Here is a 26,519-nt window from a genome sequence, read left to right as displayed (position 1 = left end):
CAAACGACATCTAAAAAAGCCTTCACAGTTGTGGAACAACATCCTATGGACAGATGAGACCAAGATCAACTTGTACCAGAGTGATGGGAAGAGAAGAGTATGGAGAAGGAAAGGAACTGCTCATGATCCTAAGCATACCGCCTCATCAGTGAAGCATGGTGGTGGTAGTGTCATGGTGTGGGCATGTATGGCTGCCAATGGAACTGGTTCTCTTGTATTTATTGATGATGTGACTGCTGACAAAAGCAGCAGGATGAATTCTAAAGTGTTTCAGGCAATATTATGTGCTCATATTCAGCCAAATGCTTCAGAACTCATTGGACGCCGCTTCACAGTGCAGATGAACAATGACCCAAAGCATACCAAAGAGTTTTTTAAGGGAAAGAAGTGGAATGTTGTGCAATGGCCAAGTCAATCACCTGACCTGAATCCGATTGAGCATGCATTTCACTTGCTGAAGACAAAACTGAAGGGAAAATGCTCCAAGAACAAGCAGGAACTGAAGACAGTTGCAGTAGAGGCCTGGCAGAGCATCACCAGGGATGAAACCCAGCGTCTGGTGATGTCTATGCGTTCCAGACTTCAGGCTGTAATTGACGGCAAAGGATTTGCAACCAAGTATTAAAAAGTGAAAGTTTGATTTATGATTATTATTCTGTCCCATTACTTTTGGTCCCTTAACAAGTGGGAGGCACATGTGCAAACTTTTGTAATTCCTACACCGTTCACCTGATTTGGCTGTAAATACCCTCAAATTAAAGCTGACAGTCTGCATTTAAAGCACATCTTGTTCGTTTCATTTCAAATCCATTGTGGTGGTGTATAGAGCCAAAAATGTTAGAATTGTGTTGATGTCCCAATATTTATGGACCTGACTGTAGAGTCTAGCAGAGGGGAATTTAAAGTGATACACGGGACTGTAAAATAATCAACCCCCACGAGCTTGGATAAGTGAACCAAATCTTTGACGGCATGAAAAATAAAGTGGCCAAAGGAGGTGGGCCCAAGAATTCCCATACAGGTACGATTAAAAAATATATACCTTCACAGGGGAATCTGACCCAAGAAAGACAACAAGGGTTAAGTGAAAGAAGTGTGCTGGAAATCAGTATGGAAGACAGTCCTAGACTATCCCTGGGAATGGCTAATAGTAGTCCACAAAGGAAAGAGAGTGGAGGTGGTAGAACAAGAAAAGGAACTACAAATGCCAAATAAAAAAGAAATAGCAGAAATGTTTAAAAGCCTTGAAAAATCAATAAAACAAGAGATGGCGATAATACAGAAAGATCTTGCGCAAATGATATCAAGAGTGGAAGAAACAGAGGGAAAAGTGGAAGAACATGCCCAAACTATTTTGAAACTAGAAAAGAAGACAATAGAAATGAGAAAAGAACAAAGAAAGCTGCTATATAAGATAGAGGATCAAGAAAATAGGGATATGAGATGTAATCTAAGGATAAGAGGAGTAGCAGAGATTTCACACGGTGAAGACCTAACGGGTATAATATGTAAAATGTTGAATACTATAATGGACAGATCTACATCAGAGTTGCTTAAATTGGACAGTGTATATAGAATAGGAAAGCTCCAACAAGAAAGGGGTAAAGAAAAATCGAGAGATATAATTGTGCAATTCTATAATTTTGGGGACAAAGAAGAGATATGGAAGAAGATAAAAGGAAGAACCGCTATTAATTATGGAGAAATAAATATTCAGATTTTTGCCGATTTAGCAGTAGAGACATTGACAAGAAGGAGATCTCTGAAATGGTTATTAGAGCAGATGAAGAAGCAAAACGTGCAATATAGATGGGGCTTCACGGTGTGTTTAATCGGATGGAAAAACGGACGTACAGCAAGATTGAGATTTCCTGAAGATCTGAGAGACTTTTGTGACAGACTTGATTTACAGAAAATGGTGATACCTGGGTGGGAAGAAGTGGAAGGAGAGATAGGGGCTATTGAAAAAGAAGATTGGCAGGTTGTTGGAAGGTAAAGGGGGGAGCTTTTTTTTTTTTTGTGTTGTCCCCCTTTTCCCTTTCTCTCCAACCCTTCCACTTAGATGGGTCGCTGAAGACTTATTAGATATAGAGAGCGGCAGGACATGGAGGAGGATAGGTGGCTGGTGAATCGTTCATGGTCAGAGCACCACCTTAAACTCGAATCAAAGGTGGTATTGGGGCCACAGATGATTTGTAGGCAAAAAGGTAGCCTAAGGGATGGGGAGGGTAATGGGAGGAGAGGGAAGGGGGAATTGAGGGGGTGGGGGAGGGTAAAGGGATAAGGGTGACACTCAGCATAAAGAGAGGAGATAGAAAAAGTGGGGAGAATCCTAGGGAAAGAAAGAATGGAAAATATATATAGTAATGGAGGAGGTTAACTTTATGACTTATAATATTAAAGGGTTAAATAGTTGGGTGAAAAGATTTAAGATACTTAGAGGTAGTGTTTATACAGGAAACCCATCTAATACAAGAAACAAATGTGAAATTATACTCTAAGCACTACGCATTATGGTATTATGCAGACTCCCCAATTAAACATGCTAAAGGTGTGGCAATTGGGTTTGCAAAAAATATAAGGTTTATTCTGGAAGACAAAATGGAGGATCCGGAGGGTATATTTTTATTCTTAAAGGGGAAATTGCATGAGGTAGAATGTACATTGGCAAATATATATTGCCCCAATAAAAAACAGAGGTCTATCTAAAGAACATACTGAAGAAGCTATTAGATTTTAAAAAAGGCAAACTAATTGTGGCAGGGTATTTTAATTGTTGCATGGAACCACAGATCGACACGACGTCTCATGTGTTCAGAGAGGGTAATAAACATCTGAAAGAACTAAGGAAAACAATACAATACTGTCAGTTGGTGGATAGTTGGAGAATCAAAAATCTGAGTGATAGAGACTATACATTCCATTCTCATGCACATGAGACGTACTCAAGATTGGATTATACATTGCTAGACCATAGACTTATAGAGTCGTTGGTGAAAGCAAAGATAGAAGTTATAACTTTATCGGATCATACCCCTGTCACAATGAGGTTAAAATGGGGAAGAGAACAAAAAAAGGTAAATACATGGAGATTAAATGAGACACTTCTTCAGGATCAGGAGACGGAACAGACAATTAAAAGAGAAATAGAACTATATTTTGAAAGAAATGAGACTGAAGAGGTGTCGGTGGCGACTGTGTGGGAAGCCCACAAGGCCTATATTAGAGGAATCTTAATAGTGATTGGGTTGAAAAAGAAAAAGGAAAGAGAGAATTAACACGCTTCATAGAGAATTACGTGAATTAGAACAGGTACATAAAAAGAAAATAACAAAACAGATTAAGACCGTAAGCAGAATGTAATGGAAAAACGAGAAGAACTAAATAACTTAATGGAGGAAGAAAAAAGGAGAGTGTTTAATAAGATGATTAGCGAAAGATATCGGTGGGGAGATAGACCCGGAAAATTCTTAATGAGAGAAAGTAAGAGATAATAAAGGAGAACTAAAATATTCTACCAAAAATATTGCAAAAGTGTTTTAAGATTATTATAGTAAATTATACAATATCAATCCCCAACAGTCCATAAGAGAAGAGGAAGAAAGAAGTAAAAAAAAGACCGATATACCTAAAAGAGGTGGGGTTACCGAAATTGAGAGAAGAGCAGTTAATATCCCTAGAGAGATCGATATCAGAAAAAGAAATTCACAGTGCATTAAAGAGTACTATGGCAGGGAAAAGTCCAGGACCGGATGGCTATACTGTGAGATACTATAAGAAATGTAAAGATCAATTGATACCTAAACTAACTATATATATGAATACATTGGGAGGGGAGATGGAAATGAGGGAGGAATACCTCCAGGCACATATTACAATAAAGCAAAAGAAGGGAACGATAGTACATTATTATTATTATTATTATTCAGTATTTATAAAGCGCCAATAGTTCGCTCAGCGCTGTACATTACAAAGGGGGACAGAACATGTGACAGAACAATACCAATACAATGCAAAACATGAGGGGATCGAGGGCCCTGCTCTTTCAAGCTTACAATCTAGGAGGGAGGGGATGGTGGCACAGGAGGAGATAGCTGTGGGGGATGGAGTGGTAGGAAGAGTGGAGGAGGTCGGCAAGTTAGCAGGGGGCGGGGTAGGCTTCCCTGAAGAGATGGGTTTTCAGGGTGCGCCTAAAGGAGAGGAGAGTAGGTGATAATCTGATGGGTTGGGGCAGGGAGTTCCAGAGGATGGGTGACACCCTGGAGAAGTCCTGGAGGCGGGCATGGGAGGAGGAGACCAGGGAACTAGAGAGAAGGAGGTCTTGTGAGGAGCGGAGTGTGCGTGCTGGGCGGTACTTGGATATTAGGTCAGTGATGTAGTTCGGGGCAGTATGGTGGACAGCTTTGTACGTCAGTGTTAGGATTTTGAATTTGATCCGTTGCGCAATCGGAAGCCAGTGGAGGGATTGGCAGAGGGGGGTGGCGGAAACGGAGCGGTTGGAAAGGTGAATGAGTCTGGCAGCCGTATTCAGGATGGACTGAAGCGGGGATAGCCAGCGGCGAGGCAGGCCAGTGAGGAGGGAGTTGCAGTAGTCGAGTCGCGATATGATGAGGGAGTGGATGAGCTGTTTAGTGGTTTCTGGAGTTAGGAACGTGCGGATTTTGGCGATGTTGCGGAGGTGGAGTCTGCATGAGTTTGTTAAAGAGTGGACTTGGGGCTGGAAGGATAGGTTGGAGTCCAAAATGACACCAAGTACTCTGGCCTGCGGGGCGGGTTTGATGGTGGCGTTGTTGGACATGATGGAGAAGTCAATGGGGGGTGGTGTCCGGGCTGGAGGGAAGACAAGAAACTCGGTTTTGGAGAGGTTCAGTTTAAGGAAGTGGAGCGACATCCAGTCTGATATGTCGCTCAACAGGTGTGTGATTCGGGCGGAGACCGAGGGGGTGAGGTGGGGGGTTGAGAGATAGATTTGTGTGTCGTCGGCATAGAGGTGGTAGTTGAAGCCGTGAGAGTGTATGAGTTGGCCAAGGGAGGAGGTGTAGATGGAGAAGAGAAGGGGCCCGAGGACAGAGCCTTGGGGGACCCCAACAGAGAGGGGGAGTGAGAGGGAGGTGGTGGCATTATAGGTAACGCTGAAAGAGCGTTGTGACAGGTAGGATGAGAGCCAGGAGAGAGCAGAATCTCTGAGGCCGAGGGAGTGTAGTTTTTTGAGGAGGAGGGGGTGGTCGACTGTGTCAAAGGCCGCAGAGAGGTCAAGGAGTAGGAGCACTGAATAGTGGCCATTAGCTTTGGCGGTTAGCAGGTCGTTGGAGAGTTTGAGTAAGGCAGTTTCGGTGGAGTGTAGGGGATGGAAGCCGGACTGTAGGGGATCGAGGAGGTTGTTGTCGTTGAGGTGAGAGCATAGGCGGGCGTAGACTAGGCGCTCGAGGAGTTTAGATGTAAATGGGAGCAGGGAGATGGGTCTGAGGTTGTTCGGGTCATTGGGGTCCAGGGAGGGCTTTTTAAGTATGGGGGTGATGTGTGCATGTTTCAGAGGGGAAGGGAAAGTGCCGGAGGAGAGGGAGAGATTGAAGATGTGGGTGAGGGAGCGTAGGATGGAGGGGGAGGGAGGTTGTAGGAGTTGTGTGGGGATAGGGTCAAGGGGGCAGGTGGTGAGGCGGGCATCAGAGAGGATCTTGGAGACTTCTTCGATGGTAGTAAGGTCAAAGGTGCGGAGTGTTGGGGGAGCTTCAGTATGAGGAATGTAGGGTGGGGTGGGAGAGGAGGTCAGAGCAGTGGTGGGGCCGTGGGAGAGGGGTGTAGAGGGGGTAGCTGAGTGAGGGGGAAGGGGGTTGGAGGGAGTTTGAGCAGCGACGAAGTCCCTGTGGGTTATGTCGAGGGGGAGGGGGGATGAGGGGGTAGCTGTGTGAGAGGGGACGGGTTGAGAAGGCGTGTGAGTTGCGGCAATGTCCTTGCGAATTGTGTCAATCTTGTTTTTGAAGTGATTGGCAATCTCAAGGGCAGTGAGTGAGGTGCTGGGTGGAGGTGGGGGTGGCGAGAGTAGAGAGTTGAAGGTGGAGAAGAGTCGGCGAGGATTGGAGGAGAGGGCCTTGATGAGGGTCAGGAAGTAGGCTTGTTTGGCAGTATGGAGGAAGGAGGTGTAGGTGTGGAAGGCAGATTTGTATCGGGTGAAGGCTTGTTGGGATTTGGTTTTGCGCCATAGTCGCTCCAGGGCACGACTGTGTCGTTTGAGGGTTTTGGTGTGATCAGTCTGCCAGGGCTGGAGCGGTCGGGGTCTGATGTTGCGTGTGGTTAAAGGCGCTAGTGAGTCAAGGGCTGTTGACAGCGCATTGTTGTAGGCGGTCATAGCCAAGTCGGGGCAGGACAGGGGGAGGATGCTGTCATGGAGTTGATCAACTGCGGAGTGGAGGGAGGCAGGGTTAAGGTTGCGGAGGTTACGGCTGGTAGTAGTGTGACATTTGGAGGGGTAGGCGTTGGAGGATGAGGAGATAGAGAAGGTGATCAGGTTGTGGTCAGAGAGAGGGAAGGGGGTGTTAGTGAGGTTGTGGGGAGCGCAGCGGTTGGAGAAGACAAGATCAAGGATATTACCGTCGGAGTGGGTGGTGGATTGTATGCACTGTGCAAGTGCAAAGGAGGAGGTTAAGTGGAGGAGACGGGCTGTGTCCGGGTTGTCGAGGTTGACAGGGATGTTGAAATCCCCAAGGATGATAGTGGGTAGCTCAGAGGAGAGGAAGAAGGGTAGCCAGGAGGAGAAGTCTTCCAGGAAGCGGGGTATGGATCCAGGAGGCCGGTATATCACAGCAATCTTCAGGGGGGTTGGGGAGAATAGTCGGACGCAGTGGGCCTCGAAGGAGGAGAAGGATAGGGAGGGGGGGTTTGGGAGGACTCGGAAGGTGCTCAGCGGTGATAGGAGCAGGCCAACCCCACCACCTTTACGACCGTTGGGCCTGGGTGAGTGGGTCCAGGTGAGACCGCCGTAGGAGAGTGCAGCAGGGGAGGTAGAGTCAGTGGGCTGGATCCAGGTTTCCGTAATCGCCAGGAGGTTGAGGGAGCGGGAAACAAAGAGGTCGTGGATGGCGGTAAGCTTGTTGCACACCGATCGGGCGTTCAGGAGTGCACATGAAAACGGGGGGGAGATTTTAGGGAGCAGGGGGACAGATACTAAGTTGCGGGGGTTGTGGCAGGACGTGGAGGTGGGAGGGTTTTGTGCGGGTGAGGGAGGTGGTGGAGGGCCAGGATTCGGGGAGATGTCCCCCGCGGTTATGAGGAGGAGAAGGGTGAGAAAGGTGGCATGGGAGCGGGATGTGCAGGAGCGTGAGAAACTACTAGTGGAGGTGTTGGGGTCAGTGGGAGAGTGGAGTAATAGGAGGAGGTGATGGGTGCCATAAATGGGTGAGGGAAGCAGTGAGGGCACAATATACAAATGTTTGGGAGGAGCAGAGGGATATAGTGAATGGATTTTGGGAACAGAGGAGAGGAAAATGAGAAGGAGGAGTGGAAGAGGCATTTTGGGGAGGTGATGAAAGCAATAGTAGGGAGATGATAGCAATGAGGGGGAGATGTACAAGTTTTGGGGTGGAGCAGAGGGGTAAAGAAATGAGATTTGTGAACAGAGGATAGTAATATGAAGAGCAGAAGAGGGGTGTATTATATAAAGGTACACGGAGTGGGACTCAGGTGTGTAAGAGATGTTTCCCAGGGTGTTTCCTTGCAGTCTGTCCAGCATGCAGTAGAGTTTCTTGCTGTTGTTGTGTCTTCCTGCTGCTTTAGTTCAACTGCTGTGTTTAACTGCTCTGCACTCATTCAAAGCCGCACTCCATCATAAGCAGCACCCCCATCAGAGACTGTGCCCCCCATCAGAGATCTCCCCCATGAGCTGAACTAAATTTATAGGGAGATGCTCAAATGAGCATTCAACTCCGCCCCAATTAGAAGCTGATAAGGCTCACATGAATAGGGGGGATGATTCTTAGGAACCAGGCCACAGTCATAAACCTGAGTGCGCCTAGAGGTGAGGACAAGTCAACAGATACACAGATATAATTACAACATTTGGTGAGAATTTAACAGGAGTCAATGCGTTTGTCTGGTTAAGAGTGGAGGTAGCAGATAAATGCAGTTACCCAAAGAAGAACAGCAGGAGTCAATGCGTTTGTCTGGTTAAGAGTGGAGGTAGCAGATAAATGCAGTTACCCAAAGAAGAACAGCAGGAGTCAATGCGTTTGTCTGGTTAAGAGTGGAGGTAGCAGATAAATGCAGTTACCCAAAGAAAAACAGCAGGAGTCAATGCGTTTGTCTGGTTAAGAGTGGAGGTAGCAGATAAATGCAGTTACCCAAAGAAGAACAGCAGGAGTCAATGCGTTTGTCTGGTTAAGAGTGGAGGTAGCAGATAAATGCAGTTACCCAAAGAAGAACAGCAGGAGTCAATGCGTTTGTCTGGTTAAGAGTGGAGGTAGCAGATAAATGCAGTTACCCAAAGAAGAACAGCAGGAGTCAATGCGTTTGTCTGGTTAAGAGTGGAGGTAGCAGATAAATGCAGTTACCCAAAGAAGAACAGCAGGAGTCAATGCGTGTTATAGACCGATATCCCTACTAAATATAGACACCAAACTATATGCAAAAGTTGTGGCATATGCCGACGACTTGCTGTTCTATGTAGGTAACCCAAGGATAACATTACCCAATTTAATGAAAACACTGAAGGAATATGGGAAGTTGTCTAACTTAAAAATTAACCCAACTAAAACAGAAATCTTGAATATAAATCTTCCAAGAGGAGAGAAAAAGGCTTTACAAAAGGAATTTTCTTTCTCTTGGAAGGAAAAAGAACTAAAATATTTGGGAATAAATTTAGCTGTCTCCCTAAAGCAGTGGTTCTCAACCTTCCTAATGCCGCGACCCCTTAATACAGTTCCTCATGTTGTGGTGACCCCCAACCATAAAATTATTTTCGTTGCTACTTCATAACTGTAATTTTGCAGTGGGAGGAGTAGTGCCACGTCATTGGTGTCAGTGGGAGGAATAGTTATCCCATCACTGATGTCAATGGGAGGAATAGTGCCCCATCATTGGTATCAGTGGTAGGAATAGTGCCCCATCATTGGTGTCAGTGGTAGGAATAGTGCTCCATCATTGCTATTAGTGGGAGGAATAGTGCCCCATCATTGGTGTCAGTGGGAGGAATAGTGCCCCATCATTGGTGTCAGTGGGAGGAAGAGTGCCCCATCATTGGTGTCAGTGGGAGGAATAGTGCCCCATCATTGGTGTCAGTGGGAGGAGTAGTGCCACGTCATTGGTGTCAGTGGGAGGAGTAGTGCCCCATCATAGGTGTCAGTGGGGGGAAAAGTGCCCCATCATTGGTGTCAGTGGGGGGAATAGTGCCCCATCATAGGTGTAAGTGGGGGGAATAGTGCCCCATCATAGGTGTCAGTGGGGGGAATAGTGCCCCATCATTGGTGTCAGTGGAAGGAATAGTGCCCCATCATTGGTGTCAGTGGAAGGAATAGTGCCCCATCATTGGTGTCAGTGGGAGGAATAGTGGCCCATCATTGGTGTCAGTGGGAGGAATAGTGGCCCATCATTGGTGTCAGTGGGAGGAATAGTGCCCCATCATTGGTTTCAGTGGGAGGAATAGTGCCCCATCATTGGTGTCAGTGGGAGGAATAGTGCCCCATCATTGGTGTCAGTGGGAGGAATAGTGCCCCATCGTTGGTGTCAGTGGGAGGAATAGTGCCCCATCGTTGGTATCAGTGGGAGGAATAGCGCCCCCATCACTGGTGTCAGGGAGAGGAATAGTGCCCTATCATTGGTATCAGGGGGAGGAATAGTGCCCCATCGTTGGTATCAGTGGGAGGAATAGTGCCCCATCGTTGGTATCAGTGGGAGAGGAATAGTGCCCCATCGTTGGTGTCAGTGGGGGAGGAATAGTGCCCCATCGTTGGTGTCAGTGGGGGAGGAATAGTGCCCCATCGTTGGTGTCAGTGGGGGGAGGAATAGTGCCCCATCGTTGGTGTCAGTGGGGGGAGGAATAGTGCTCCATCGTTGGTGTCAGTGGGGGGAGGAATAGTGCCCCATCGTTGGTGTCAGTGGGGGGAGGAATAGTGCCCCATCGTTGGTGTCAGTGGGGGCAGGAATAGTGCCCCATCGTTGGTGTCAGTGGGAGGAGGAATAGTGCCCCATCTTTGGTGTCAGTGGGGGCAGGAATAGTGCCCCATCGTTGGTGTCATTTGGGGGAGGAATAGTGCCCCATCGTTGGTGTCAGTGGGGGGAGGAATAGTGCCCCATCGTTGGTGTCAGTGGGGGGAGGAATCGTGCCTCATCGTTGGTGTCAGTGGGGGGAGGAATCGTGCCTCATCGTTGGTGTCAGTGGGGGGAGGAATCATGCCTCATCGTTGGTGTCAGTGGGGGGAGGAATAGTGCCCCATCGTTGGTGTCAGTGGGGGGAGGAATAGTGCTCCATCGTTGGTGTCAGTGGGGGGAGGAATAGTGCCCCATCGTTGGTGTCAGTGGGGGGAGGAATAGTGCCCCATCGTTGGTGTCAGTGGGGGGAGGAATAGTGCCCCATCGTTGGTGTCAGTGGGGGGAGGAATAGTGCCCCATCGTTGGTGTCAGTGGGAGGAGGAATAGTGCCCCATCTTTGGTGTCAGTGGGGGCAGGAATAGTGCCCCATCGTTGGTGTCATTTGGGGGAGGAATAGTGCCCCATCGTTGGTGTCAGTGGGGGGAGGAATAGTGCCCCATTGTTGGTGTCAGTGGGGGGAGGAATCGTGCCTCATCGTTGGTGTCAGTGGGGGGAGGAATCGTGCCTCATCGTTGGTGTCAGTGGGGGGAGGAATCATGCCTCATCGTTGGTGTCAGTGGGGGGAGGAATAGTGCCCCATCGTTGGTGTCAGTGGGAGGAGGAATAGTGCCCCATCGTTGGTGTCAGTGGGGGCAGGAATAGTGCCCCATCGTTGGTGTCATTTGGGGGAGGAATAGTGCCCCATCGTTGGTGTCAGTGGGGGGAGGAATCGTGCCTCATCATTGGTGTCAGTGGGGGGAGGAATCGTGCCTCATCGTTGGTGTCAGTGGGGGGAGGAATAGTGCCCCATCGTTGGTGTCAGTGGGAGGAATAGTGCCCCATCATTGGTATTAGTGACACCAATGATGGGACACTATTCCTCCCACTGACACCAATGATACTTACCTTGCTGACCCCTGCTCCAGCCTGGGCTCGCTCGCTCGCTCCCTCCCTCTCCCATGGTACAGACACTTACCTGTCAGATGTGTTCCTTCTCTGGCCGCTCTCCTCCTCTTCACTCGCTCGATCTTCGCGGTGCCGCTCGGCTCCTCCTCTCCAAGCTCCACCTCCTCGCCGGTGATTGGCTGCCTGTGTGCCTCTCCTGAGCTACAGTTCCGGCGGCCAATCACCGGCGGGGATTGATCCCAAGGGTGTGTCCAGATGACAGGGGCGGCATGTCATCCCGCCCACACCTGGAGACGGATAGAGCAGCGGTGTCTCGGTTCCTAAGACCATCGGAAATATATGTTTTCCGATGGTCTTAGGCGACCCCTGTGAAAGAGTCGTTCGACCCCCAAAGGGGTCGCGACCCACAGGTTGAGAACCGCTGCCCTAAAGAATCTATATAAAGTATATTATATTCCATTATTAAATGAAATCAAAGACGAAATGAGAGAATTTGGGATAGGTGGTGTATCGTGGATAGGACGAATAAATCTAATTAAAATGGTAATTGTTCCAAACATTTTATATAAATTCCAGATGATCCCAATAAAGCTGCCAGGACAGTATTTTAGGATAATGAAAAAAATTATGTTAAAGTTTATATGGAGAAATAAAAAACCTAGAATAAGTTATGAAGTTCTAACCAGAGACAAAGAAAACGGGGGTTTAGGTGTACCTGATTTTAGAAGATATTATAACTCCGTATTGATAGCACAAATTTTTGATTGGACACATAATTCACAGGGGAAAAGTATAGAAAACACATTAAGTAAAACACATTTGGATAGGATAATATGGTTGCTCACTGCTGTGGAGTGATAGATAGTACAAGTGTATTTACAAGAATTGTTTTGAGAGTTTGGGACACAATGCAGAAACAGATGGGATGGGAATTTAATTCAATGTTGATACCTATTGTAAACACAGATTTTTTTTCTACAGGGGAATGAAAAGATTGCAAGGAGATGGATAAAAAAAGGAGTTGCTCAATTAAGAGACCTAATGAAAGTAGAGGAAATTTGCCGCCTAGTAGAAATGAAAAAGGAGTTGTTCACTAAAGTAGATGAGTGGCAGTATTTACAAATGAAACATTTTATAGAAAAACTTCCTAGGCCCCTAAGGAATAAAGAACAATGGAACCCATTTGAAATTTTGCTTAGTACACGGGGGATGGGAAACATGGAATTTTGAAAATATATAAAATTCTTACTAAGTTAACAACAAACACGGTACCTGCATATATGGAGAGATGGGAGAGAGAATTAGGAATAAGAATAGAGGAAGGTAAATAAAAAAAGATTTATAAGTTAACACACGGTAATGTGAGCATGAAAGATGTAAAGATGATTTATAAATGTTTGGCGAGGTGTTATATGACACCAAATATAGTACACAAACAAAATAGGGATAAATCACGTTTATGTTGGAGGGGTTGTGGGGAACAGGGCACAGTAGGTCACATTTGGTGGGAGTGTCACAAAATTCTAAAATATTGGGAAGAAACAATCCGCCTGATACAAGAATTAACTGGGATAAAAATATTAAAGGAACCAGGGATATTTCTTTTTCATGGAACAGAGTTAACGGTTGAAAGGTATAAAAATTCTGGGTTATTGCACTATATTATTGCAGCAAAAAGTCTGATTACTAAATTCTGGATTGAACAGGAAGTACTAAAAATATCGGCTTAGATTAGAAAGGTAGATCAGATATTTAGAATGGAAGGAATTATACCATATAGATGAGGATAAAATGGAGTGTTTTCGTGTGAAATGGAAAAAGTGGGAGGAGTTTAAGAAGGTTAAACTAATTGAAAGTGTATAGGAAAGAGGAAGGCATGAAAACCCTAGGATTCCAAAAGAGAGATGACTGATGCTGAGAGGAAGAGAGGGGGGGTGGGGGGAGGGAAGGGAAGGGAAGGTACTGACTGGAAAAGGGTGGTGGGAAGGGGGAGTTTGTATTTTTTTGTAGAGTGAAAATAATCGAATAAGTTATATTGAATTTTTTAATGGATGGAATAGATGAAATGTAAAATTTTATAAAATATTAATAAAAAATAAAATAAAAACATAATCCATTCATAAATCTAAAAAAAGAAACTATATAACTAGAAACCTAAAATATCTTTTATGATCTTTAGGATACATTCATGTCAGCTGCAGCATTGGAACACAGCGGCTGGTGTGCAGAGGGGTTACATCAGTGTCAGTGCGCCAATTGTAGCACCTCACACTATTCACTTTTATTATTATTTTTTTTAAACACAAACTTTATTGAAATGTCACATAATGATGTATCATCTAGTTCTGTTGGCTGCAGCTCGAGGCGATGCAGTAGAATGCCTTGGACTGTGCTGGAAAAAGTGCTTGGTATTTGCCCTGGGCAAAGGATGGCCTTTTCCTGGCACTGTTCAAAGAACTATTGTTTTTATGTTTTTTTTTTTTCCCATACGTGGTAATAGTGTTACATAGTTAGTGCAATGAGGAATGGCCCACCTTTAAATAGTTGAACCTGTTAAAAGGAAAAAAGAATATGAAGGCCAACCGAAGGTCAGCAGCTACATTTTAAGGACAAGCTTTCAGGGCATACCACAATCTTCTAAGGTCCAAGCAGTACTGGACCTTAGAAGAAGGGGGTATACTCTAAATCAGGAGTAGGCAACCTTTGAGAGGCGGAGATCTACCTGGACAACATAGATCAAAGAACCCCGGGGTGCGGTGCACTTTAAAAAAAACAAAAAAACAAACAAACTCAAGCTCCCAATAAAACGATGGCATGAAGAACACTGTGGGTCACAGTAGTATCCTCTGGCCTCTGCTCTTCGCATCACCGCCCACATTAGTGTCCTCTGTTCCCCCTTCAAATCACTCTTCACAGTAGTGTCTTATTGTTTCTTTTGCCCCTCTTCAAATCATCCCCCCCCCCGTGGTGTCCTCCACCCCTCTTTACATCACCCCCTCTCCCCCACAGTAGTGTCCCCCCTCCCCAACAGTAATGTTGTCTACTTTCCACAGTGGTGTCCTCTGCCCCCCTTTCACATCACCCCCCACAGTAATATCCTCTGCCCCGTTTCTCATCTCCTCCCACAGTAGTCTCCTCTGCCCCTTCCCACAGTAGTGCTCTCTGCTCCTCCACCTCCCCCCCCCCACTGTAGTGACCTGTATGTACCCCCTAAAGCAGTGTCCTCTGCCCTCCATAGCTGTGTACTCTGCCTCCCTTCTCATCACCCCCCACCCTATAGTCCTATGCTCCCAAAAGCAGTGTCGTATACCCCCCAAGGCACTTTCCTCTGTCCCCACGCAGTAATGACCTCTGTCCCCCACAGTAGTGTGCTCTGCTCCCCCCTCGTAGTTTGAGGTAATGTCCCCATCTTTTTTGAGCTTGACTTTATATTGAAAATACTTCCCTCCTGATTCTTTTTACACTCCAATTTCTCAAAACTGCACACATTAAAGTAGAACTATAGACAAACTTTTATTTTTAATTTTGTTTAGCGGAAGGGAGGGTTAATAACACCTTGTCAGTTTTTTTTTTTTTCCATCTGTCTCCTATTGGGGAGATTTTTCTTCACTTTGTCACATAGTCAAAACTGGAAGTGAAAGAAAATCACTGAAAATTAAGGGAATCCCTTGGGGCCCCCCAGGTCACCCAAACTAGTGTCCCCATTGGAAGATTTTCCCTCTATTTTTCTGGGGACAACCCAAATTTGGGATTTTCTTTTACTTTCACTTTGAGTGATAATGGTAAACAAGATAAATAGAGAGGGTGAATCTCCCTAATGAAGATACAGACATTAATAAAAAATCCTAATAGGTGTTCTAATCCCTCTCCACTCTATCCAAAACTAAAAAAAAATTCTGCCTTTAGGTATACTTTAAGTTCCTGGCGCCTTTCTTGATATGTTCCATCCCTCAGACCTTTCACCATTTTTGTTACCTGCTCTAATTTATCAGTATCTCTTTGGACTCTTTCTAGATTCCAGTCGCAGTGCTTACTTTTTTAGTATTTTTTAAAATAGGTTTGCGCCAGTGTTAATTTTGACGTCACATTTCGATTTACTTTTAGTCATATGCTATTTTAGTTTTAGTTGTATTTTAGTCTGAATTGTTTTAGTTTTCATTGACTAAAATTTCCCTTACATTTTAGTCAACTAAAATCTAATGGGTTTAGTTAAATTGTAATGCGTTATTTAATAATTTCTCTAGAATTGCCAAGCTCGTTATATACTCCTGGAGTAAAAATCTAATAACGTTATTATTTATGGTATTATGGTTTGAACAAACTACACATACACAGATTTAGCCATTATATAATGCATTTTTAAGTAAAACTAAGTTTTGTTGCAACGTCCCTTCCTCACATTTTTGTTCTGTTTTTATTAGTTGGCGAAAATTTTCATTGATTTTCGTTTAGTCTTCGTCACTGAAAACATGCCACTGATAAAAATTCTGACAAAATATTTTCATAAGCGAAATTAACACTGTTTTGCAGCAGTATTTTCTATATCCCTTATAAGACCAGTTTGCCAAGTTTGGTAATGCTTTTATAGCATTTGATATATGATTCCCTTGCTGGGCTCTCATGTCTCTATAGAACTTTAGGGGTGAAATGTACTTTCTTTGTCTCTACCACCTTGGAATCTATTATCTAAATACTTTTAAAGCTGAACTCTGGGAAAAGCAAATATTTTCTAAATACAAAAGTTGTGTATTCTTACTGGAATCTTGGTGTGCTTTGTGTATTTCTTCTATATCTGTCCAGTAGTTGAGTGCAAAAGTTTGCCTCTTTTGGCCCTGCTTCTACTGTATGTCATAAGAGTGCACTTCGACTGTCGGCTGATGTCACTGAGCCAAAAGTTGGGACCCACCCCAGAGTCTGGAGCGGCATCTGGCTTAGCCTCTCAACGAACCGCTTAGAACTGAGCCAGCTGCTCCCTCCCCTCTACAGCCCAGTGCTCCAGTGAGTGGTGGTGGTGGAGGCAGAGCAGACAGCTGTGACTGACAGTCACCGCTCTCTGCTCACAGCGGTGGTAAGAACTCAACGATCTGCAGTCATGTAATCGCTGAGTTCTCACCCTTAGAGCCAGAGGAGGACAGATGCAGCATCAGACCGATGTTGCATCCGCCTAAGTAAGTATAATTTGGGGGGGAAAAAAAAAATCAATACTTCTTTCGTTTTTTTTAATCGGATGGGAGGTGCGGCCAATAGGGCCACCCACTGAAAATAATTTTTTCAACTTTACATCCAGAACCACTGTTTTTTCTCTATTTTTCACAGATTCAGCTTAATATTATTGAGTTGTTTATTTCTGTGTACAACTGTTTGGTAGAAATAAGCTGTTAGGCTTATTGAATATCATCACTTAAGTGTATAGAAAGTGAACATCATCATAATAGTGTATGGAAATAATTGCTTCTATTGAGTACTGCTTAAAAAGCAACACAAACGTATAAAAGGATGGTTATGGTCCGGTTGGCTTAACCACCTCAATACCTATGTGTTAGACAGGTGTTTCTCAATGTTTTTCCAGTCAATGTACTCTTTTAAAATTATGGATGATCTCAAGGCATCCCCTTCTAAAATGTAAAAAACATAACTAATAGTTTGACATATTGCAGCAGCATCCACACATGTAAGACACTCAACATTAGAAGTGATCCATTCTTTCAAAGCAAATACACTTTTGTACAGTGGCAATGAATAGTATTCTGGCATTTCTTCCCTCTCATTTTCTCTCCCCCATGCAGCTATCGTACCTCTAATGCTGATAGACAAGTGCATGGGAGTCGAGCAAGGATGCTGTGCAAGTGTCCGATGTTCTCCTTATCAACCAATGATGTTAACGTTTATTAGGATGCTGGCGACTGGCCTGTCCTGTGCCTAAGGTTGTAATTGTGCACAATAAAACCCTATGGCTTTGTGTAACAAATAGCAAGCTTAATCTATCTGCTGGCAATTTTGAGCAATTCTTTTTAATTTTACCAAGACACCCCTGAAGGACCCAGAAGGCACTCCAGGGTGCATTGGTACCCTGGTTGAAAAAGTCTGTGCAACACCCTCTTCCTTTCCAGGTCATTTTTCAGTTTTCAGTGATATTATAGTTTCACTATACAGTGCTGACTGACCATGCAGCACTATACATAGGAAAAATTGAAACCTAGGCCGTTGCAAACATGCCCACAATGATCGCTTTTTGGAAAGTGGACACCTAAGGTGATCTTGGTTAGTTCAAGTGCAAGGCTTCCATTGTTAGTACAAGAAGGTTCCCTGGAGAATGAAATTATTTTGCACTGACGTTGCATTGATAAATCCAAACACCCTTCTCCCCCCCCCCCCCCAAACAATCCCACAATCATTGGTGTTCGGCAGCATTTTAAAACACCCACATTGATATACTATTAAAAAGATAAAATAACAAATGACATGCACAAACCAAGCAATAAGGTAAGAAGTTCTATTGATATACTGTAGCTAGCAGGAATACCACAGATAACACAGATAACAGTGATAAGAAAGATTTGGTAATAGTGTAGTGGAAACATTTTCCATAGAAAAGACATGTAATATTGAAGTATATGTACAGGGATGTGCAATTTATATTGCCCAACACCTGGGATATGCAGTTCCGGGCGTTGGGCAGGTGGTTTTTATTTACATTTAGCCCTGCTGTGGGCAAGCAGCAGGATTTACATTTTGTTTTTATTTTTTTTTGCGGAGCAGACACTGGTGAAGCATGAACAGATCTTCATGCTACACCAGAGTTAGCAGGCTCTCCACTCATCCATGCTGCTGTCCAGTGCAGGCAGTCACCTCTCCACCGGCCTCTCACTAGCTCGGCAGCTCCCTCAGCCCAAGCACTTCACTCGGCGGCCCCTTTCAGTCCTGGCCACTCCCACACTTCTCTTACTCTCCTCCTTCTTGGACACACTGACAAGCTGCTCTTCCCGCACCCCTCACCTCAGCACTCTCTCTCCTTCTCTCCATTTGTGTCCTTCCATCTGCCTACACTCTGCTGCAGAACACACGGCTGGTGGCCTCAGGACCCGGACCACCATACAGGACATATCAATGGCAACACAAATCAAACGCTGTCCTATTACTACTTATCTACTCCACCTGCCACATCCACATACAGTATTGTACTTTTTGGTTGCTGCATGTAGGGATAATCAGAGGTGGCATGCCACTTCTGACCATCCCCACGCTCGGCATGCCACCTCTGACCATCCCCACGCTCGGCATGCCACCTCTGACCATCCCCACGCTCGGCATGCCACCTCTGACCATCAGTAATAAAGTATGGTTATTAATCGGCTTGCAAATATGTGCCCGTTTATGATTGGAATAACCACTTGATCCCTGGAGGGTTTTACCCCTTTCATGAAAGCACTGTGCTACTTTAACTGGCAATTGCGCGGTCATGGGACACTATACACAAACTAAATTTATATCATTTTTTCACACAAATAGAGCTTTCTTTTATTGGTATTTGATAACCACTGTTTTTTTTTATTATTATACAAATGAAAAAAAGACCAACATTTTGAAATACATATTTTCTACTTTTGTTATAAAACCTATCCAATTAAAAAAAAAAAATCAAATTCATTCATAAATTTAAGGCAAAATGTATTCTGCTACATGTCTTTGGTGAAAAAATATCCCAATAAGTGTATATTGCTTTGCGTAAAAGTTAGTGTCTGCCAGCTAGGGCTGCAATTAGTCGATTAGTTGGCTGATTATTGTTTCGATTAATTGGATAAAAACCTGAAGAAAAGTGTGCTGTATCATTTAATTTGTAAATTTTAACAAATGACAATTTACTCTTGAATAGCTATATGCAGTGGTAAATACAAATAACTAGCTTTATGTGTTAGGAAACAAAATATCAATTCATTCTGAGAATAACGGACATAAGAGAGATACTGTATATATTATTCAAGGTTGAATCTGGTGCATATCAGACTCAGACATCAAAATTTTTATTAAAAGAAAAAACATTTTTAAAAGACCTAAAACACTGTTTTGCAGATATTCAGGTAGGATTTTAATATATTATGCATGACGGGCTCCCTTGTCATAGGCAGATAGATTGATACAAGCTACCTGTGCCTGCTGTCATTGAATAAATTGTTAATTTAAAAATTTTCGTTTTTAGAATGTTCATTTCATTTCCTAATGTCAAATCGACGTTCATTTTCTACCATAGTGGCAGGGAAATTTGAAGGAGCAGAATAGAAACCTTTTCTTGAATGAACCAATTGTCGGACAGTGAATGTGGTTTTCTTTCAAAAATTACATTAATTTTAAATTTCAATGTTAAAAGCAAGTGAAATTTTTCGAAGGATATTCATTGAATGTACAAAGAATTTTTGTGCGAATATTTTTGTCCAAAAATCAATACGTGTATGGCTAGTATAAGACATTTAGTAGCAGCAGCATGCTATTTTTTTTTTTTTTTTTTTTTTTTTTTTTTATCACTTGTCATGATGGGGTTAAAAAAAATTTGCCCTTTATGGTACATAACAGCAGATAATCACTACTATAAGGGGGTTAATTTATACCGTAAAACATTGAAAGTAATAAACACTATATTGCCAAACGTATTGGGACTCCAAATCATTGGATTCAGGTGCTCCAATCACCTCCATTACCACAGGTGTATAAAATCAAGCACCTAGGCATGCAGACTGCTTCTACAAACATTTGTGAAAGAATGGGTCGCTCTCAGGAGCTCAGTGAATTCAAGTGTAGTACCATGTTAGGTTGCCACCTGTGCAATAAGTCCATACTTGAAATTTCCTTGCTACTAAATATTCCAGTCAACTGTTAGTGGTATTATAACAAAGTGGAAGCAACTGGGAACAACAGCAACTTAGCCATGAAGTGGTAGGCCACGTAAAATGACAGAACGGGATCAGTGCATGCTAGAGAGCTTCATGGAATGGGTTTCCATGACCAAGCAGCTGCAGGCAAGCCTTACATCACCAAGTGCAATGCAAAGCGTCGGATGCAGTGATGTAAAGCACGCCGCCACTAGACTCTAGAGCAGTGGAGACGTATTCTCTGGGTTGACGAATCACGCTTTTCTGTCTGGAAGTCCGATGGACGTGTCTGGGTTTGGCGGTTGCCAGGAGAATGGTCCTTGCCTGACTGCATCGTGCCAAGTGTAAAGTTTGGTGGAGGGGGGATTATGCTGAAGGGTTGTTTTTCAGGGGTTGGGCTTGGCCCCTTAGTTCCAGTGAAGGGAACTCTTAAGGCGTCAGCATATCAAGACAATTTCATGCTCACAACTTTGTGGGAAAATTTTGGGGATGGCCCCTTCCTGTTCCAATATGACTGCGCACCAGTGCACAAAGCAAGGTACATAGAGACATGGATGAGCGAGTTTGGGGTGAAGGAACGTGACTGGCCTGGATAGAGTCTTGACCCCAACCCAATAGAACACCATTGGGGTGAATTAGAGCAGAGACTGCGAGCCAGGCCTTCTTGTCTGACATCAGTGCCTGACCTCACAAATGCACTTCTGGAAGAATGGTCAAACATTCCCATAGATACTCGTAAACCTTGTGGACAGCCTTCCCAGAAGAGTTGAAGCTGTTATGGCTGCAAAGAGTGGGCCAACTCAATATTGAATCCTACAAACTAAGACTGGGATGCCATTAAAGTTCATGTGCGTGTCAAGGCAGGTGTCCCAATACTTTTGGCAGTATAGTATATATGTTTATAATACATCCAGAAGTAGGATATACAGGGTGTATAAAGCCATGAAGGGTGGAGGGTTGATATTTTTTATTAAAGTAGTACTAAAGGCTAAGACTTTTCTGCATAGTATAGATTGCCCCTGTATCAAGGCAAAAAAAAAACCATCTGCCTTTATCCCTTTTTTCTCCTCTCCAGGAGTAAGAGGCATTGCTCCTCACATTCATATTCACAAGTTCTCAGGCACTTACTGACATGTATGAATGGAGTACTGCGCTGTATATGTGCTTCACTGTGTATACTGACATGTCAACAAATAATGCATTCTGTATGCAGGCCAACTAATTGGATGACCAACTAATCGATTATGAAAATAGTTGACAACTATTTTCATCGATGATTTGTTTCAGCCCTACACCAGTGCAGTACAGGGTCATCGTATGACTGGTGTGGCAGTGATCAGGAATAATGATTAGTGACAGTATGTAAAAATACATACATATAATTTTATTACATTATGTAACTTTTTTTTTTTTTTTTTCTTTTTCTTTTCTTTTTTAACATCCTGTCATCAGAGTAATTCAGTATCACCATAGTGACACACTGTTATTGCTTTGAACAACGACGTTCACTATTATAAGCAATATTTTTAGCTGTCATTAATGGGTTAACATTCCTGACAGCTTAGTTGTTGACATGATATGATTGGCTACAGCTAATCACATGGTATAGGTTGCCAAGTACCATGTGATAGCTGTGAGCCAATCGCTGCTTTAACTCTATGCAAGCAGTCATGAACAGAAAACATTCATGACTGTTTATATTGTAATCATGTGGTGGCTATGACCAATCATAGCGATCACATGATTCGCAGTTACCAGTAATTGTAATCTGCTATGTCCGGCGGGCGCAGTGGTCACAAGAGCAGCTCCCTGTGCGCCCCTAACCCAGAGCAGACTGGATAACGTATGTATATGATCCAGCCTGCGCATGTTGCCAGCCTGCAGTAAATGTACTGTGGGTGGGTGGCAACTAGTTAAAAGTGTATCCAAACCCATGAACAAAATGTAAGCATACTAATCCTTGGATGTGATGGCTGCATTCATTTTCTTTTTTTTTTTTTACCTAGTGATTCTGCTGCCTAATGCACTTCCTGTTGTAGGGTGACAGCATTCACTCGTATTGTATCTTTGGAGGAAGAGTGTTGTCAATGATATGGATATGACTACAGATTACTTCCAATTCTCCTTCTCTGCATAACATTGGAGTATTGTGGTCCATATATGTAGCTTCGAGCAATGCTGATTAGAGCTCAACAGACATTAACAGAGGAAATAAACCGCTAACAAGATTTCTGGCAGGATCAACAAGTGTTTTTTTTTTTTTTTTGTAAGTGATGTATATTTGACATGATTTTCTTGTACAGATCTATTTCTTTTTTCTTTGTTTTTCTTTTTTTTTTTTTTTTTTCTGCTTTTCTAGATCTTATAAAAGGAGTATACATTCTTGTATGTGCAATTAAGCATAGACTTGCTGTAAACAAGATAAACATTTCTGAGCTTTTTTAAAAACATACTTAGTAAGGCAGTTCACTTTATTTAGTTTTACATTAATTCATTTCTTTCATACTTTCTTCCTGTAGGAGCGGGTTCAGAAAAGCTTCCCTCACCCCATAGATAAGTGGGCAATCGCTGATGCTCAATCTGCTATTGAGAAGAAGAAGCGACGGAATCCTTTATCTCTCCCTGTAGAAAAAATCCATCCTTTATTAAAGGTAATTGAGAGAACAAAGAAATTACACTTCATGTATGAAAGTCTGAAAGTTCATATAAAGCAATGTCTGTAGAAACATTTTACACACCAGATAAGAAAGTGGATATGTAGCATAAAGTAAGGTGTTCATTCAACAAAAGACATGTACGAAGAGACCTCCATTAAGCCGGCATTAGATGGATCTGGCTGGATTGGCTGAATTTCAATCCATCTGTGTGCAGGCTGGTTGTACAGAAGTCAAACTTTCGATCAACATCTCTACAACAGGACTTTTGAATAAAATTCACTTGATCAGTACCCTGGCTTTAGCTGGCAGAACTGATCAGTGTATTCTGACAGTGGGGGAGCCTCCCCACTGTCAGAATGCAATAGCATAGTGAGAAGGAATCTGCCACGCACCTTGAATGTGTGGATGGGGAAAACTATTAATTTTCTTTCGTTCAACCTGCCTGCCTTAGAGTTCCATTCCATAAATCCTGAAATTGAACAGATTGAGGAGATAACCCAACCTTACACTTGGATCAGCACTACTACATTTAAAGTGTTACTAAACCCACAGCAGTCAAATCTGTCTGTATATGCAGTAAAGCATGCTTGTTATAATCACTGTGAAACCTAATGGGTTAATCCTCTGCATTGTGTAAAACCTCTGCTCAGTTTGATGTGTATTGCTATAGAGTTTTTTTTTTTTGTTCTTGGAAGGGTGCATATGATCACCACAGAAGTCTGTGGTTCTGCATCCTTAGTCCATATAGGCCTGATACAGGAATTTATAGATACAATTCTGGCACCACATGACACCCTTCTCATATGCTTAAAGCAGTTGTTAACCTGCAGTAAAAAAAAAAAAGTACCCTGCAAGGTAATGTCATAATGTGCTAGTATGCATTGCATACTAGCATATTATATAGGACTTACCTTAAAATGAAGCCCTCTGCAGCAGAGGTTTATATCTTCCTCCGGTTTTCCTTCTGGATTCGTGAGCTTCAGCTGTCTGACAGGCCGGGCTGCGATGATGTCACTGTCATGAGAGGCCACGACACAGTACTGTGAAGGAATGGCACGTGTATGCGATTCCTTCAGAGCGCATGCGCCAGCTCTAAAGAAGAGAACACGTTTAGGAGATACTCATTTTACATACAGGTAAGCTTTATTATAAGCCTACCTGTAGGTAAAAGTTAAAAATTAGAGTTTACTACCACTTTACGGATATGTAGTACCCTTTCTAAACCAGTCCGCATCAAAAATGGCACAAGTTGTGTATTTTGGCAATATAGCATTTTTGTGGAGGTGATCAGTCCAGTCACAACTCCTCTATACAAGGAGTAATTGGCAGACATCACAAGATGATGACCTTTTGCTATATATTTCTGATCTCCAGTTATCTTTGACCTTAGCATATTTTAAGATGAACTACCACAAGTCTGGGCCCTTTAATATTGCCTTACTGGAACAAGTAAAATAATCCTTACAAACTAATTTCCTGTTTTACTGGCAACCCAATTGCTATAAAATACAGGATGTATAATATTTATATCTTTGCTAGAATATAGGAAATATTTTACCTACTGTATGTACCTTTTTACTATTCCAGTGGTCCAGTGGTTCCTACTTCTGTGTCTTGGTTCTTTTGGAAAAGAACCCCCACAACATGCTGCTGCCTTTCTTTCAACAATGGCTTTCTTCTTGCCACTCTTCCATAATGGCCAGATTTGTAGTGTGCACAACTAATAGTTGTCCTGTGGACAGATTCTCCCACCTGAGCTGTGGATCTCTGCCGCTCCTCCAGAGTTACCATGGGCCTCTTGGCTGCCTCTCTGATTAATGCTTCCCTTGCCTGGCCTGCCAATTTAGGTGGATGGCCATGTCTTGATAGGTTTGCAGTTGTGCCATACTCTTTCCATTTTTGGATGGTGGATTGAACAGTGCTCCATGAGATGTTCAAAGCTTGGGGTATTTTTTTATAACCTAACCCTGCTTTAAACTTCTCCACAACTTTTTCCCTGATCTATCTGGTGTGCTCCTTGGCCTTCATGATGCTGTTTGTTCACTAATGTTCTCTAATAAACTTCTGAGAGCGTCACAGAAGCACTGTATTTATACTGAGATTAAATGACACACAGGTGGACTGTTTATTAATTAGGTGACTTCTGAATGCAATTGGTTCCACTAGATTTTAGTTAGGGGTATCAGATTAAAGGGGGCTGAATACAAATGCATGCCACACTTTTCAGATATTTTGTTTGTAAACAATTTTGAAAACCTTTTGTCATTTTCCTTCCACTTCACAATTATGTGCTACTTTGTGTTGGTCTATCACATAAATTCCCAATAAAATATGTTTACTTTTTTGGTTGTAACATGACAAAATGTGGAAACTATCAAGGGGTATGAATACTTTTTCACGGCTTAAATGTTGGATGTCCTCCAATGTTAAATTCTAAAAGTCCTTTCAAGGAAATCTTTCAAACTTTCAATAAAATGGTTATGCAACAAACAGTATGTAGTTTATCGAACACGAAGGTTTCAAAGATTTCCTTGAAAGGACTTTTCGAATTTAAGCTTGAAAGACATCAAATTTTTATAAACTCTGTTTTTAAACCTGGGAACCAGTGCCCAGGTTCTAGCTACCTGTGGCTTAAAACCACTATCCAGTCTGATCCCACACACTCTTCTGTGCAGACCCACTTTTCTCGCATTGCCAAAATGTATTGATATTTCATGAGTGAAGGCAATTGCTGCCCAGATCTCCTACCACAGTTGAAAAGACATGCTTTTGAAGGGTGTGTGTGTGTGTTTGTTTGTTTTTTGTTTTTTTTCAATGTAACTTTTTTTCCTCTGCCAAGACAAATCTAAAGTGCTTCCTTTTCTTAAAGTGGTTGTAAAGGCTCAAGGTTTTTTACCTTCATGCATTCAATGCAGTGAGCCAATGTGGAGAGAGAGAGAGGGAGGGGCCAAGCCGTGGCTCTGTTTGTGAATCGAATCTGAGGCAGCTTGGCAAGCTGCTTACTCTGGGGTACTCAGCAGGAGGGGGGGAGGCAGGAGCCCCAGCAGGGGACCCTAGAAGATGAGGGTTGGTGCTGCTTTGTTCAAAACACCTGCACAGAGCAGGTAAGTATGAACTGTTTATTTGTTTTTTTTTTTTAATTGCCTTTAATATTTTAAAGAGAGGATGCAACCTTTGTTGTCTTATGCGCATAGAATGCCTCACAGCACAGCTTCAAACAAACAGACACAATCCAGCAATTTATGGCTTGTGTGGGTTCCCTTTATGGAGTCAAACAAATTTAAAACTGTATCACACCAAGTAACACCAAGAAAATCCTTGTTCTTTAAAAAGAATAGAAGAGTAGGCTGTCGGACAGCGTAGAGAGGTCAGTTGGCTGTCGGACAGTGTAGAGATTTCAGTTGGCTGTCGGGCAGCGTAGAGAGGTCAGTTGGCTGTCGGGCAGCGTAGAGAGGTCAGTTGGCTGTCGGGCAGCGTAGAGAGGTCAGTTGGCTGTCGGGCAGCGTAGAGAGGTCAGTTGGCTGTCGGGCAGCGTAGAGAGGTCAGTTGGCTGTCGGGCAGCGTAGAGAGGTCAGTTGGCTGTCGGGCAGCGTAGAGAGGTCAGTTGGCTGTCGGGCAGCGTAGAGAGGTCAGTTGGCTGTCGGGCAGCGTAGAGAGGTCAGTTGGCTGTCGGGCAGCGTAGAGAGGTCAGTTGGCTGTCGGGCAGCGTAGAGAGGTCAGTTGGCTGTCGGGCAGCGTAGAGAGGTCAGTTGGCTGTCGGGCAGCGTAGAGAGGTCAGTAGTATGTAAGGCACCGTACAGGGGTCAGTAGGATG

At 43.5% G+C, this 26,519-nt stretch overlaps 1 protein-coding gene across 1 annotated transcript in view; it reads left to right on the top strand.

Annotated features, from left to right (window-relative positions):
- The window catches only part of SOS1 (SOS Ras/Rac guanine nucleotide exchange factor 1), a 308,846-nt gene that overhangs the window by 117,847 nt on the left and 164,480 nt on the right, over positions 1-26,519 (top strand). The window contains exon 3 of the mRNA XM_089681755.1: positions 22,568-22,699. Coding sequence (XP_089537881.1) covers positions 22,568-22,699 — 132 coding nt within the window. The remainder of the gene's footprint in view (positions 1-22,567; positions 22,700-26,519) is intronic.

The sequence above is a fragment of the Staurois parvus genome, unplaced genomic scaffold, assembly GCF_062004578.1.
Source record: "Staurois parvus isolate SC_StPar_1 unplaced genomic scaffold, SC_StPar_1.0 ptg000277l, whole genome shotgun sequence".
Taxonomy (NCBI): domain Eukaryota; kingdom Metazoa; phylum Chordata; class Amphibia; order Anura; family Ranidae; genus Staurois; species Staurois parvus.
This window is presented reverse-complemented; position numbering and strand designations above follow the sequence as displayed.